Source organism: Athene cunicularia (genome assembly GCF_003259725.1).
Source record: "Athene cunicularia isolate RWA chromosome 3 unlocalized genomic scaffold, athCun1 chr3_part1, whole genome shotgun sequence".
Taxonomy (NCBI): domain Eukaryota; kingdom Metazoa; phylum Chordata; class Aves; order Strigiformes; family Strigidae; genus Athene; species Athene cunicularia.
Window position 1 is genome coordinate 62410028 of NW_020799097.1, and position 13579 is coordinate 62423606.

A 13579-nucleotide genomic window follows, 5' to 3' on the forward strand; every position below is an offset into this window, starting at 1 on the left:
GATAAAAATACAAAGCAGGTGTTCTGCTGCCACCACATGGTCATGAATAGACCCAGGCAGATTTCTAAAACAAAATGTGCTTCTTCAAAATACATCAATTCAATAAGCCTATTATTTTTATATATTTCCTTAACTCATCTCCAGTTGGGGGTACTTGTTCCAAATCCATCAGATGACCAGCTTCCCAGCCTCCCTGCCCTGGCAGCTCTGCCCTGCAACCAGGTTGGATCCAGAGATTTCAAGTTTCATCACAAACTCGGGCCTCAGCTCTGGAGTACATGTTATTTTGAAAAAGTCTTCTGAAAGAGAAAATCAGCTTTTCAGCCAACTCAGGACACATGTATCAAATACTCCTAGTGAATGACTCACTCTGGAGTGACATTTGGAAAGGGTGAAGTGGAATCCATCCCCCACTTTAAAACCTCTAGAGCAGTCCCTGACATAACTCATGCAAGGTGAGGACACCACCACCACTATTTATATCAGTGACTCCTCTCACCAAAAAACACTTAAAGAGAGAAAAGGCTGCCTTTCTGCAGCTGTAATTTAAAACGCCCCGTTGGCATTTTTATTTTTACTAAAAAGTACAAATCCACCAGCATTAGATTGGCCAAACTCTGGAAAGAAAAAAAAAAAATCATCTCAGGAAAATATACTCTTGAAAAGTACACTATGCAAAAAACCCCTGTCTTAAATAGAAATATCTAAATAACGGTATGGATTAGTATTCAAGGCCTAGAGACTCCTGTGGACTGTCTACATCAGTTTTACAAGGTATTACAGCCCTGCATATTATTATGGGTGCTCCACACCCCTAAAAATATTATAAACTGTACAAAATACAAGACTGAATTTTCCTATTAACCTCAAATATCTCTCTGCATTTTCTTTTGGGTGTGCAGAGGAGCAGCAGAGTCATTTGCTACTCCATTCTCTCAAATCTTACCAGTAATAATTATTCAGCAGCATTTTTATATTTTAGAGGTGCCCTTTTTTCCCCCCAACAGCCCTCAACAGTATCATGACTCATTAGCTCTTCTCAGAATACAGGCATTTATGAAACTCCACGCAGCTTTGTTTACTGTGAAATTCATCTCAAAACTTGAAAACAAATCGTGAAGGGCTGCTTTAAAAATTCAGCAGCGATGTAGCCATCTCAGGGAGGGGGAAATGTGTATCCAACTTTATTTCTCTTTTTGTGGAATGTGGACAAGTTTGTGAGATACCTAATTAAAAAAACTAAAACTCTGTAAATAAGTGAAGGAAAGTTGCCAGTGGTTTTACATTTTGGTGACAAATATTTCCAACAGTTAGTTCTCTTAGGGGTCACTTCCAGTCTTTATTAATGAAGAATGACACGGTCTGTGATGTAGCCAAATCTTTGTTCAGGGATGTGAAAAACAAGGCTTAGGATGATTCAGCTGCATACCATAACGCAGGTTCTAATTAAAACATTTATTGTCTCTATGTATCATGAGAATTTCATGACCCTATGGTTTAACCCTACTTAATAGATTAAAGGTACTGCCTTGTGCATTTAGTGTGCTGTAGCTCAGTCCTTGTCTGATACCAGTGAAGAGCAATATGGATTGGTACATGGAATGTATTGCTTATAGTGGAAACAGGCTGGTTCCCATTACAATATCAGTCTCAAAGCATGCTTGTCACTTTGTCCCTCAAGGTAATTCACCAGCCATAGGTACAGTCATATATCATCCTTTCTCCAATTTGCCTTAGAGTGAGAGAATTTTGAGACATGAATACTCAAAAACTTTAGGATCCATCAGATAAGATGGCTTGGGTTGGGTTGATTGTGGAGTCTGCACTGATTTCATTTAACATGAGAGGCTGAATTCAACACTAGCATTTGGGATGACTATTTTCAGCTGTCATTGATATTACTTGTCCAAAGTTTAAGAAAAAGATGGCTACCACAGCAGCCTGTGTTTCACAAAGCCATTTACAGTAGCGCAAATTACTGTCATTTATTTTATCCTAAAATACTTCTGTTGATATATGTCAGTGCTTTATTGTGATGGTTTTGACTTCGGTGAAGAACTCATAGGAATCCTTTGCTCCCTCCCTTCCTACACCCGAGGCTTTCATCCCACCAAATGGCAAGTTCAGATCTCTAACAAGCCAGCAGTTGGTCCACACCAATCCAGACTGTAGTCTTTTTGCCACCCGATGAACACGTCCCACATTGCTGGACCACACAGTGGCTGCCAAGCCGTATTTCACGCTGTTGGCTCTTTCAATCACTTCTTCTTCTGTATCAAATGCTACTATGCATGTCACAGGACCAAAGATCTCTTCTTGCATGCAACAAGATTCATCCTTGACTTCAGTAATAACTGTGGGCAACATGAAGTAGCCTTTCCTGTTGCCAGCTGGGAGAGCTAAGGGATCCACTCCCTCTCCACAGAGGACTCTGGCTCCTTCAGCTTGGGCTTTCTTCACATAGCTCCTTACCTGGGAAATGAACAGGAAAACATCACTGCTAAAGGACACCAAATCCTGAGGGTCTACCTCTCCAGTCTGGGCACATCAACAGGAGCTCCTGAATATCTCCAACTAGGTCACGCTGCCTTTACTTCCCTCCCTAGCTTTTGTTATGTTTCTGTAAAAGTAAGGCTGGTTATTTCTTGCTGTAAAACAATCTTTCTCTCTCTGTCTCCAAACATCTAATAGCCTAGCAGACAACACAATTGGACCTTCTTGCTAAGTATTCTCAAAATGGTAGGGCCCCTAGTGAAAACACAACCAGTCCTGGAGCCTCCCTCCAGTCCTCCAGGAGCTTGGCCAATTTGCCATGTATTCCATGCTACAATTCACTCATTTAGTCAAAGGGATGAGTAATATTTTCCTACCTCACAGGCAGGCTTGTTCAATGTTCACATGCCACAAGGATAATGAAGCCATGAATGCTATAGAAAATCTCATCAATAAATAATTAAAGCTGTTTCCATGGCTGCTGCTATCATATGCTACTTTGAACACATAGGACATGCTATTAATCTACTTCTGCCGTTCTGAAATCATTGCCTGGTTTCTCTCCCTACAGAAACACCACAAAGATACCACTGGGCTTCTTTCTCTTTTTCTTCTTTTAACCACCTCAGTAGGTTAGAGTCGGAAGTCCTCTGTGGTGCCACAGACCGAGGACCTCGGGAAGTGGGTGTTTCTGCCACTACTTCTGAACACGCCTGGAGAGCCTGCTGAGGCATCAGGAAGCATGACAGAGGTTTGGCTTTCTCTCTCACTCTGCGGTTTTCGGTCTGCTTCTTGCTTATGCTGATTGTGTCAGATAGTTTTGGGATGTGAGCATCTGCTCTCCTGAACTCTGACACCAGAAAAATTCATTTCATACAAGCCACTAAAGCAGACTATGTTTAACTGTGCACCATCTCCGCTTCCTGCTACACATACGCAATTCCAAATAACTGCCAACAGTCCTAGGAAACTGTGTCTTGTACTCCCCAGAATTTGCCAAAGAGTGATACAAAAATAAAACTTTTACCTTGTTAATTACTTAATTAGGCAAATAAGTGATCTCAGCAAACACAATATGAAAATCCATGAAAATGTTGAATACTAAGAATGGTTAATATAAATTCAGGATTTAGATTTACACACATTTTTAATTATTTCACTTCAAATGGGAAATTATTTTTTGTCATTTTAAATTATTTTCCCCATGGAGTTGATTTTTCTGGAGTAATCACATGATCCCAAGCCACAGGCAAAAGAAATCTTATCAAAAAGATACCTTATGATTTTGAATCATCATCCCTCAGTGATCATCTTGGAGAGGACATGGTCCTTCCCATACACCTCTCAAATCACCTTTCATAGCCCTCTAAAAATGAGATGAGATCATGTAAACCTCATGTAACACTACCTTTTCTAGGTGCTCTTTACTTATTAGTGCTCCTATGTCGACTGTAGGATCTGAGGGGTTCCCAACCTTCCACTTCTTAGCCTCTGCCACAAACCTCTTCAAAAAATCACTGTATATGCCCCTCTGAACAAAGATCCTGGAGGTGCAGAGACAGATCTCACCCTACCAAAAAGAAACAAACAAGAAAAACAACAATATTAATTCATATTACATTGTACTGATGATGATTATTGACTCACATCCCAGTATGAGACTTGTGCCTCTGCATCCTCAGGAGTGCAAACAACATTCACCAACACTGCAAAGGAGGATTTTTCCCAGATTAAAATGTAAAAGAGAAGAAAGACAAAACAGCAATAACAGGATTGTACAGTCACTTACTAATGCACATAAATTTGGTTTTCCATTGATTACATGTTGTCTTCTCCAACTTTTTCCATAGGAAATGTGATTTACTATTCTGAATGATTTCTGTCTTCATTTCCTGATAATCACTTTCTGATACCAAGCTAGTTTTCTGAACATTTGCCCTGATACAGTTTCACAGCACTGGTGATCTCTCCTGAGGGTGGTGATGAGGGAAGAGGAACGTTGACAGAATTTTGGGAGGAGACTCTTAATTTAAATCCAGAAAATCATCAAGCTTCCTACTTACTTACAGGGTGGAATTTAGAGCAGTTGCTTTCTAGAAGGATAAGCAATATATCTATTTTGAGAGGGATAATAACACTTTGTTATTTTCTGATGGAGAGTACTAGGAAAAGCCCTTTATTATTTTGTTTCCCTGCTTATGGAGTAGTGAAAATTTTTTTGTATTTTTCTATTTACAGTTTTCCTACCGCACAGAACCTCGAAACAGACCATGACAATTTAGGATTTGGATCCAAAGGTACAGGCACGTGCACACACACTCAGAAACAAGCACATCTCCTGCTGCAAACAGGGTTTATATGCTATTGAGGTGGGAGGCACCTGATTGGCAAAGCTGGACCTCAGGGTCGTGGGGATGCACTGGGCCAAGTCAGCATCATCGAAGATGATGGCAGGGTTTTTGCCTCCCAGTTCTAGTGAAAGCCGTTTGCAGTGCGGAGCACTTTTCTCCATGATCCGCTGGGCCGTCAGCGTGCTTCCCGTGAAGGAGATCAGAGGCACGTCAGGATGGCAGACAAGGGCTTCTCCAGCCTTGGTGCCCATTCCAAACACCACGTTCACCACCCCGTGGGGTACTCCTGATGGGAAGAAAGGCACACGGTCATCATAGTCTTTCTCTTGCTCTGCAGGTTTCACTTCACTGTGTTTTGTCTCTGAAGTTAGAAAATTACCAGTAGCTCCAGGGTGACAATGACTGACAACTTACATAATAGCTGAAATTCATGATGTTTAATAACTCTGGAGGTCACAGGTTAAAGGATAAAACCAATTCCACTGATCAGTCAAACTTGCCTGGCATCCATCATCAGAGACTCAGTTTTCAGTCATTCAGGGAAGAAGCAGCTGTCCTCCCAGTTTTTCTTAATAGTGCACTAAATACAGCCACGACAGCCACCAAGAGCTGATTCTCACTCTCTTATGCCCTCATCGTTCCTCTGCTGGCACCTCAGACTTAGGACATCCTTAAGTGGACTGCAGGAGAGGGAAAGGAGGCACTGGAAGGCTTTTCATGAGAAGATAACAGAAAAAACTGGGCAAGAGCTGGAGTGGGGAGATGGGGTAGTATGAGGACAGGGAGAGTTTTTTGTTCTTCAGTGAAACATTCAGCTACGGCAGTCTTTCCCAGATTCTTTGAGCACTTTCTCATTTCTGCAACAAAAAATAAAATGGTGCACAGGCAAGTATTCCCACCCTATTCCCCCTCCCTAGCATGCTATGGGACTCACCCGCTTTCTCCAAGAGTTTGCACATCATCCAAGCTGTGACAGATGTCATTTCACTTGGCTTGGCAACCACGGTATTTCCACATGCAATGGCAGGAGCTATCTTCCAGGTCAACAAATATAGTGGCAAATTCCAGGGACTGATTAAACCAGCTACAGAGCAAAACCATAGAAGACAAGAGTTCAGTCTGCTGGGAGACAAGATGTGATTCTCTAACCTCAAGCAGTTATACACCAATTCAGATTTACGAAAGGAACTTGGCTACAGCTTTTATTTCCAGACAAATGTGCAACAGATTTGTGGCTAGAAACATTTCTTAGAGGCAAATAATTTTAAAAGATTTGTGTAAATGATGCTAAAGGTGATCAGATGAACTCTCTGAATAAGTTTTGTTCCTTCTTTACTGCAGAATCTTACATTCACAGTAAGTGAATTTTCAGTGGTTTATAGAAATATTAATGCAAAGTTAGCCATAACAACTACGTACATCAACTAGTCTGTGGATACATTCTGTGTTAGCCAACAGCAAGTTAAGATAATGTGTGTTACTTCAGATCACTCTGGCTTTCTCTAAAAAAAAAAAAAAAAAAAAAAAAAAAAAAAGAGCATGCATAACATACAGTGCATATTTTCCTGATAAATTTTAGCCTAACTTATGAGTGCCAAAGTTTATCAATGTACAAACTGCTGTTTTCACAAATTGCTGAATGACCAGAATTGCTTCAGTAGTTGCTTTTGGGAATACTTCCACCTTACGTATTTATAGGAAATAGTGAAAAATAATCTGTAATTGTTATGTGTGATTGCTGACAAAAGTCACAGGATTTCTCACTGTTTGATGGAGCAGATGCAGTGAGTGACTTTTCCTTATGAGAGTAAATTTACCAGAAGTACTCATGTTCTCCACTGCCCACAAAAACTTTTAAATGTGTCCTCTAGGTTAGCTAATTTTATTTTTTAAAATATTTCAAGTGTGAATGTGGAACATTCATCTATATTTAGATAAAACACCTAATAATTGAAACATTACAACTCCATTCCTCCTCGAGTCAGCACAGCCACTTTATTTATGAAGCCTTAGCAGCATCTAGGGGCTGAGTTCAGCAACTCCCCAGCTAAAAGCAATTTAGCCATTCGTGCATGTTCCAGTCACAGGCTGAAATGTCACATTGCAAGCTACTACTGCTTCTCCAAAGGCAAGGAGGATCCAGCTCTCCCTGCAGTGCTTCTGAACACCTCACTGATCTACAGCAGCAATACTTACCTACACACACAGATACACGTGTACAAAACACGAGAGGTATTTTGAGAGTGAGAGCTAACAGGTTAAAACAGATGCTTAAGGCATATAAGTATTCTTTTTACCATGAAGTAGCATGACTGATTTTACATAAAGTTGCTCATGCTTTAGCAGACTAGCTGTGTTTAGCACATGATCCAGAGACAATAAATGTTTTGAAAAATCCTCTTTCTTTGTTGAGCCACTGCTAAGACAGACACTCTGCCAAGCTTTTCAGCATTTCAGTAACACCATACCAACTCCCACAGGTGTCCTTGAGGTATAATGCACACAGCCCATAGTTGCCATCTCGGTGCACTCTGTTGTGTGATGAAGGATGGAAGAGGCAAAGAATCGGAAGTTGTACACGGCCCGAGGGATGTCCACCGTTCTAGCAAATGTAATAGTTTTTCCTGAAACAAAACCAAGCACAGTGCTCTTATCACAGGCAGAAAATAGCTCATCTGAACACCACTGTGAACAGTGCTTCAAACTCTGCTCTGAACACTATGGTTTGTGTGGTTTTTGGGACACATCTTTTGTCCTACACCCAAGTAATCTCCTGCACAGTGTAACCAGTCAATAACAGTTCCCCTGTAGTACTGCATTACATTATTATTACATTACATTGCATTACAAATATTTAATAACTGAAGTCAAAATCAGCAATTCTGAAAAACAGAAATGTCCCAGAAATCCAAAATCAGCAACTTCTACAAAGGTCATGCACATCAACTCCAACTTGTACCAACAGCTCATGACATACTAAAGTTTTGGACCATATCCTCCCATTTCAATATTCAGCATGACACTATATTTGAGATCAACAGTTCCAGTTTTTACCCTGATCCTTTGACTCTGCTTGTGCAAATTCTTCCAGGTCATGTTCAATCAGGTCTGCCAATTTGTTCAGGATCTGAGATCTTTCCAATGGACTTTTTGAGGACCAAATTGGGAAGGCATTTTTGGCAGCTTTGACAGCAGCTTCCACCTAAAAAAAGCAAAAGTGGAATGGTGAATATTAACGGAAGGCCTTAGAAGGACTATCAAACAATCAGCAGATGAACTCATATATGAGAAGCTAATAATCCAGATCACATTCTTGGGAAGACTTCAGCTTTACAAAGTTGTGACTACTGATAGCTTCTCCGTTTTCATCTTCTCAAGACACTATCCCATAACTCAATACAGTTTCTTTTCTTGATACTGTATTTCATTGTAGCTCTTGCTTTTCTTTAAATTCCAGCAACTTATGGGCAGCCTTCCAGACCTGGAGGAAATGCCAGACTGGTCAACTGGCACTGCCAAGTGCCACTGGCTGAACCCATGCAGAACCTTGTTTTTCATGGGGGAAAGTGCAAGCATCTCCCAGAGCAAATGCAGCCTTGGTCTAAACATCCAGAGTCCTTGCAACATGGGACTTCAGCCACACCGGGCAATGATGAAAGTAAGGGACTGGGAAAGGAACAGACTATATTCCCTGCCTCTGTTTTCTCCTTCTCTTTTCCCCAGCTGGTTCAAGCAAACACTAAGAATATATTTACATAATAGACAGAGAATTTTTTTTTAAAAAAAATTAGCTCCTTTCTAAAACTCTTGGGGTTTAGTCAGTTCTCTCATCAGATACTTAAAGTCTACAGATATGAAAGCTCATTATATACACTTCATATACATGCATATCAGTCTTGCCAGTATTTTGCCTGAGATGTACATAACTACTGCATGGTCCTTCAGCCTGATCTTTAGGAACTGTGGTAGAATATCACCATTTTTCTGAATCAGACTAGGCTTCAAAGGATTAAAATTCACCAGAAAGCACTCTCTTCCATCAATCACTGCCTCTAGGCTCTTAAATGAAAGTTACCTGCATCTATTGATTTATAAGCAGTTCCTTCTTGAAATTGTTTTCCATTCTAAAGATAATTACCAACATCCTTCCATATTTTAATTTACTCCATTTCCCAATTTCTGCTTCCTATCTGTCACTTCTTAATTGCTTCCAAAATCTAACGTATGCACCAAGGTGGGCCTTTAGCCAAAGCTGTCCTACTTGCTTTTCCATCATCTTTGCTCTAATATTTCTTCAGCTTTTGGAAATCTGCCCAAGTCAATAACTAGGAGGATGCTGATGTAGTAATAATCAGATAATTCTGACCTTTTCTAATGCTGTCACATTGCTGGTTCCCATGCAGTCACTGAAGACTCCAATTCCACAAAACCGAGTTGTGAATTTGTTCCTTCAGATAGTGATGAGTGTTATAAAAACAATCACAAAATAATTTATAGGCACTCCAGTGATGTTTTACTAACAAGGGCACAAAAATTCAAATAGGTGGAAATCCTAGTGAGTTGTTTGTTTTTTTTCCTTCCATGAACATCAAAATTTATAGTGTAGTGTCCCTAAAAATAAGGACCCAAGCTTGAGGGCCAGAACAATAATGGTAGAGAGGTCTGGGTAGGAATAAACCAACACGCACAAGGTCACACGGGTCACTGGCCAAGTTCAGACTCTTTTGACTGTAGTTCAACAACCTACCGCCCAGGTGCCGACAGCAGCAGGCTGGCAGCCACCAAGCAGCTGGAGTAGGGCCAAAGCAGGCCTGGGAAAGGGGAACTGCAGCTTACTGAGCAAGTCAGGTGTGGATGGCACACTACTCTGCAAAGATTTACTCTCTGTGAAACCATATCACCCTTACTAATTAACTTGTTCTTCCACCCTCCTGTCATTAGGTGCCATTGTGGTGCTGCTTCTCATTTGTCCTCTTTGTGGCCCTTTCCACAGGGTGCTTGCTGCTTGCCTTGAGAGGGCTGTTCTGCAGTTAAGGCTGCCTTTTTTAACCCTGGTTTAAAATAAGATGTTGCATTTTCAATGACAGCAGAAAAGAAAATCAGCAAAGAAAGGAATGAAGTGGCAGTAGATTGATCTAAAAAAAAAAAAAAAAAACCAAAACCAAACCAAGAGGAAAAGAAGGGGAAAGATTTGTACAGTTGTAAGAGAGTGTACAAAGGTTAAACAGTTCCTTAGTTTGACTAGCAAAAAAGCAGCAAAGAAAGTCAAGCCACAAAGAAAACATGCATAAGAATTCAACTATGAATTCAAGTGTCTGAAACACTTCCTTCTGCTTTTCTCTTCTGCACAAGACAGAGACAGAGAAAGAACAAATCCAGAACTATCATAAAAGGTAATAGGAAAATCCCCCAAACTGCCCTCAGGACGTGATGTTTGGTTTCCCAGTGGATGATGCACAGGATCAAGGTCCTTTAGAGAGAGATCATTTTAAGGAGATATTTTCCAGGACTAATTAGCCCTTACCAGCCTGTCTTTTGGAGATACAGGGCACCTGTTCAGCCTGCTTTGGTACTGCTATTTGGAATTTAAGTTATCTAGCTAGGGGATAAATTAACCCCTGAAAAAAACATTTGATGTTTTTGGCAGAAACTGGATGAAATAGCCCCTTTAGCTGAGCTGGTGTTAAATTTCAGGGTCAGCAACTGATTCACTGTATGTCTCTGTTCTGCCTTATAACCCTCCATTAAAATTAACCAAGAAAAAAATCCACATTAAGCCTTAACTAGAAACTAGCATCTTAAGTTCTTTGTTGAACCTGGGCCTAGAAGCTTATTTTGAAATCTCTGGATACCCTCTAAGTAGTATGTGATTGCACTTTCTCCTACAGCATGTTCCCTCAGTCACTAGAGGATGCCAGCTCTACAGAGCCTGACCCTCTTGTATAGTTGTCTAAAGGCAGCAGTAAAGCACTCACTGACTTTATGGCTGTTTTAACAGGGTTCCTACTGCTACACACAACTGCTAACTCAGAAAACTGAAAGAGAAAAGCCATTTCTCTTAATATACATTTGAACTATAGCTCCAGAATGGCCAGAGCAGCCTATTTTTGTTAGGCCGCTCTAGCATTCTGACATCTCTCTGGTTTTAATGATTTTGCAAATGAATGAATGGGAAGATTTGCACCTGCACAAGAAAAGTCTTTTCAGGCATAATTAGGGTTGGAAAGAACTTACACAGATGTATTCTAGCAAACCTAACCTGTTACTCTTTAACCCTTGGTCATCAGCATCTAGCAAATATTTACCCAATTGAAACTACAGTGCAAAGGTTTCTGCTGACAGAAACAAAGAGAAAAGATGTTAACAGGACTGAAATGCAAGTGAACCACTACACACAGCAGTGGTTTGTTTTAAAAAATGTTTTGAAAATATTGTATGCTACTTGTCAATATTTTCTAAGCTCTTTGCGTTATGCAAGCTTTTCCAGTCATTTCTCTCTTCAGTAAATCTGAAACACTGTTGGACACACTCATAGGTCCCTTATAAAGTAGCATCAATGAAACTGCAGCTCCCCAGATGAATGCCACATTGCCCATCTACACCTGAACACATATAAGCTACCAGGAGACATTCATCCCACTAGAGAGCACAGAATGAGGAAACATTACAGCGATGCAGAGGACAGGCTACATTATAACGAAACATAAACACATCACAGCCACTTCACCCCCTCCACTTAATATTCAACTGCTAATATCAAACCGGAGAGGTCTGGAAGCTTTTTACCATACATCAGGGAAGATCCAGCAAGCCAAAAATCCTTTTAAATGACAACTGCAAATCATCAAGACACTCGGGAAGAACACATTTAATTGTATATGGTGCCTTTAAGTTTATTCACAGAAGAGATCAATAAACTCTCTTCTCTCTTCCAGATTGTTTATACTCACTGTCAGTCTAAGTGCTATTGTTAACTTATGTACAAGACATCTTCCACGTGAGCTGAAGTTTCGCTGAAGTAACTGAAACTTTGTTGATTTACAGCAGCCTCAGACCCAGTCTATAACTTTCTAACAGCAAAATGTAAAAAAATAACAATATTCTCTGCCACAGCAATAGATTACAACAGTGCTACAATACAGTCAAGATTCTACCCACTTAAGCATTTAAGTCTTCAGTGTTTTTCTGTTCTCCCAACTTCAGCCTCTCCCACTCAAAATATTACTTATGTGCATTTAACTTTTTCACTTCTTTGTACATTTGGATACTACTCACCTCTTCTTTGCCGCTGTCTGGCACCCTGCAATAGATATCCCCAGTGGACGGATTATAGGAGTCTATGTAGGAAGAACAAGGAACAAATTTGCCAGCTATAAAGTTTTCCAGCACTAAGACAGCCTTTGCGTGAGCCATTGTTAGCTGCTTGCTTCATCTGTGATTTTTTTCCCTACAGGATATCAATTTAGATTAGTAGGTCTGTATGTATTTGCACAGTGAATCTGAACTCCTCCCCCTCTCTCTCCTTCTTCCGAGCACTGCTCCTGAGTGGGAATGAACCCTGGCAACAACAGCAGAAAAGAGGAAAGCAGGTAAGAAATTACTACTTCTATGACACTTGGTTCTCTTCTCTTGAAGGAGGAAGGCAGGATCAGCTAAGATGCTGGAAAACAGATCCTCTCTGTCTACAGGAAATAAGATACTAAAGGGGGAGAAAAAGAATGGTTTGACAGGGAAATTTCTCACTGTATCAGCTTTTCAAACTCAAGTCTGAAGAAAGACATTTTGCAACAACTACACAAAATAATTCAAGACCTAAATACCTAGCCAGGAACCTGCTCCTCACCATCAGTAGACAGAGAGAAAAGACACTTGGACTAGTATGTCTGCAGCTCATATTTACTGTTTTCATCAATACTTTCCCTAGTAATCAAAAAAAAAAAAATCGTTCTGCTGAAACAGAATATTTTAAACATAAGAAACTACCTTTTTTTCCACCAATGTCCCCAAACGTTAAACAATACAAGCAGCTGAGTGGCCCTTCAATTCAAAACAGTTGAGAAGCACAATCCTACCTGGTACACTCTGTGGTATGTTGTCAAAAATCCAGTTTTTAAAAAAGAAGCAGGACACCAGCTTTCATGATTTCCCTTCCATAGATATTCCAGCAGAAGCTACCTTACTACAAAGAAGCCTGTTACACATACTCAGATTTTTCTTTAACTTCCCAAGAACCTGCAGTGCCCATTAACTAAGAGACATTTTTCTCCAAGAGAGAATGCTTACATTATCAAATTGCTTTAAGATTGCATGACACCTTCTTGCAGTCCAGAGATAATCAAAACACTACAACCCTATTAGAAAGCAGTATGTTGTCACCATGAGACTATCTCAATCAACAGTTTAGAACATTTTTGCACCTTAGAGCATTTCCAAGACATTAAGTTTCTTGTGGATCAACAGACAATTTTGATCAAATAATGGTGGTAGGTTTTTGTTGCACAACAACAGATCATTTATGCATTAACCAACTGGTGCCTCTGGGCAGAGTTCAGTTCAGTGCTGGAACTGGATTAGGTAATACTTCTGGCTCTCCCAAGCTACAAACTGGGAAAGCATGCAGTAGCTTTTCTGTAGTCACAGAATACTGAGTCTCAAAATTTAATGCAACCATGTGTGAGAAGGGTTATCAGAGGCTTATTCCATATCACACTTCCTTGTCCATAAACATCAAGGGA

At 40.3% G+C, this 13579-nt stretch overlaps 1 protein-coding gene across 1 annotated transcript; it reads right to left on the reverse strand.

The window, feature by feature from the left end:
* Positions 1–1400: 1400 nt before the first annotated feature.
* Positions 1401–12291, reverse strand: ALDH8A1 (aldehyde dehydrogenase 8 family member A1). Its single transcript, XM_026846328.1, has 7 exons — positions 12120–12291; positions 7899–8046; positions 7313–7468; positions 5779–5928; positions 4874–5130; positions 3902–4063; positions 1401–2472 (listed from the first exon to the last, which is right to left on the reverse strand). Exons 1-7 carry the CDS (start codon positions 12255–12257, stop codon positions 2020–2022), a joined length of 1464 nt encoding a protein of 487 aa, XP_026702129.1. The 5' UTR covers positions 12258–12291; the 3' UTR covers positions 1401–2019.
* Positions 12292–13579: the final 1288 nt, after the last annotated feature.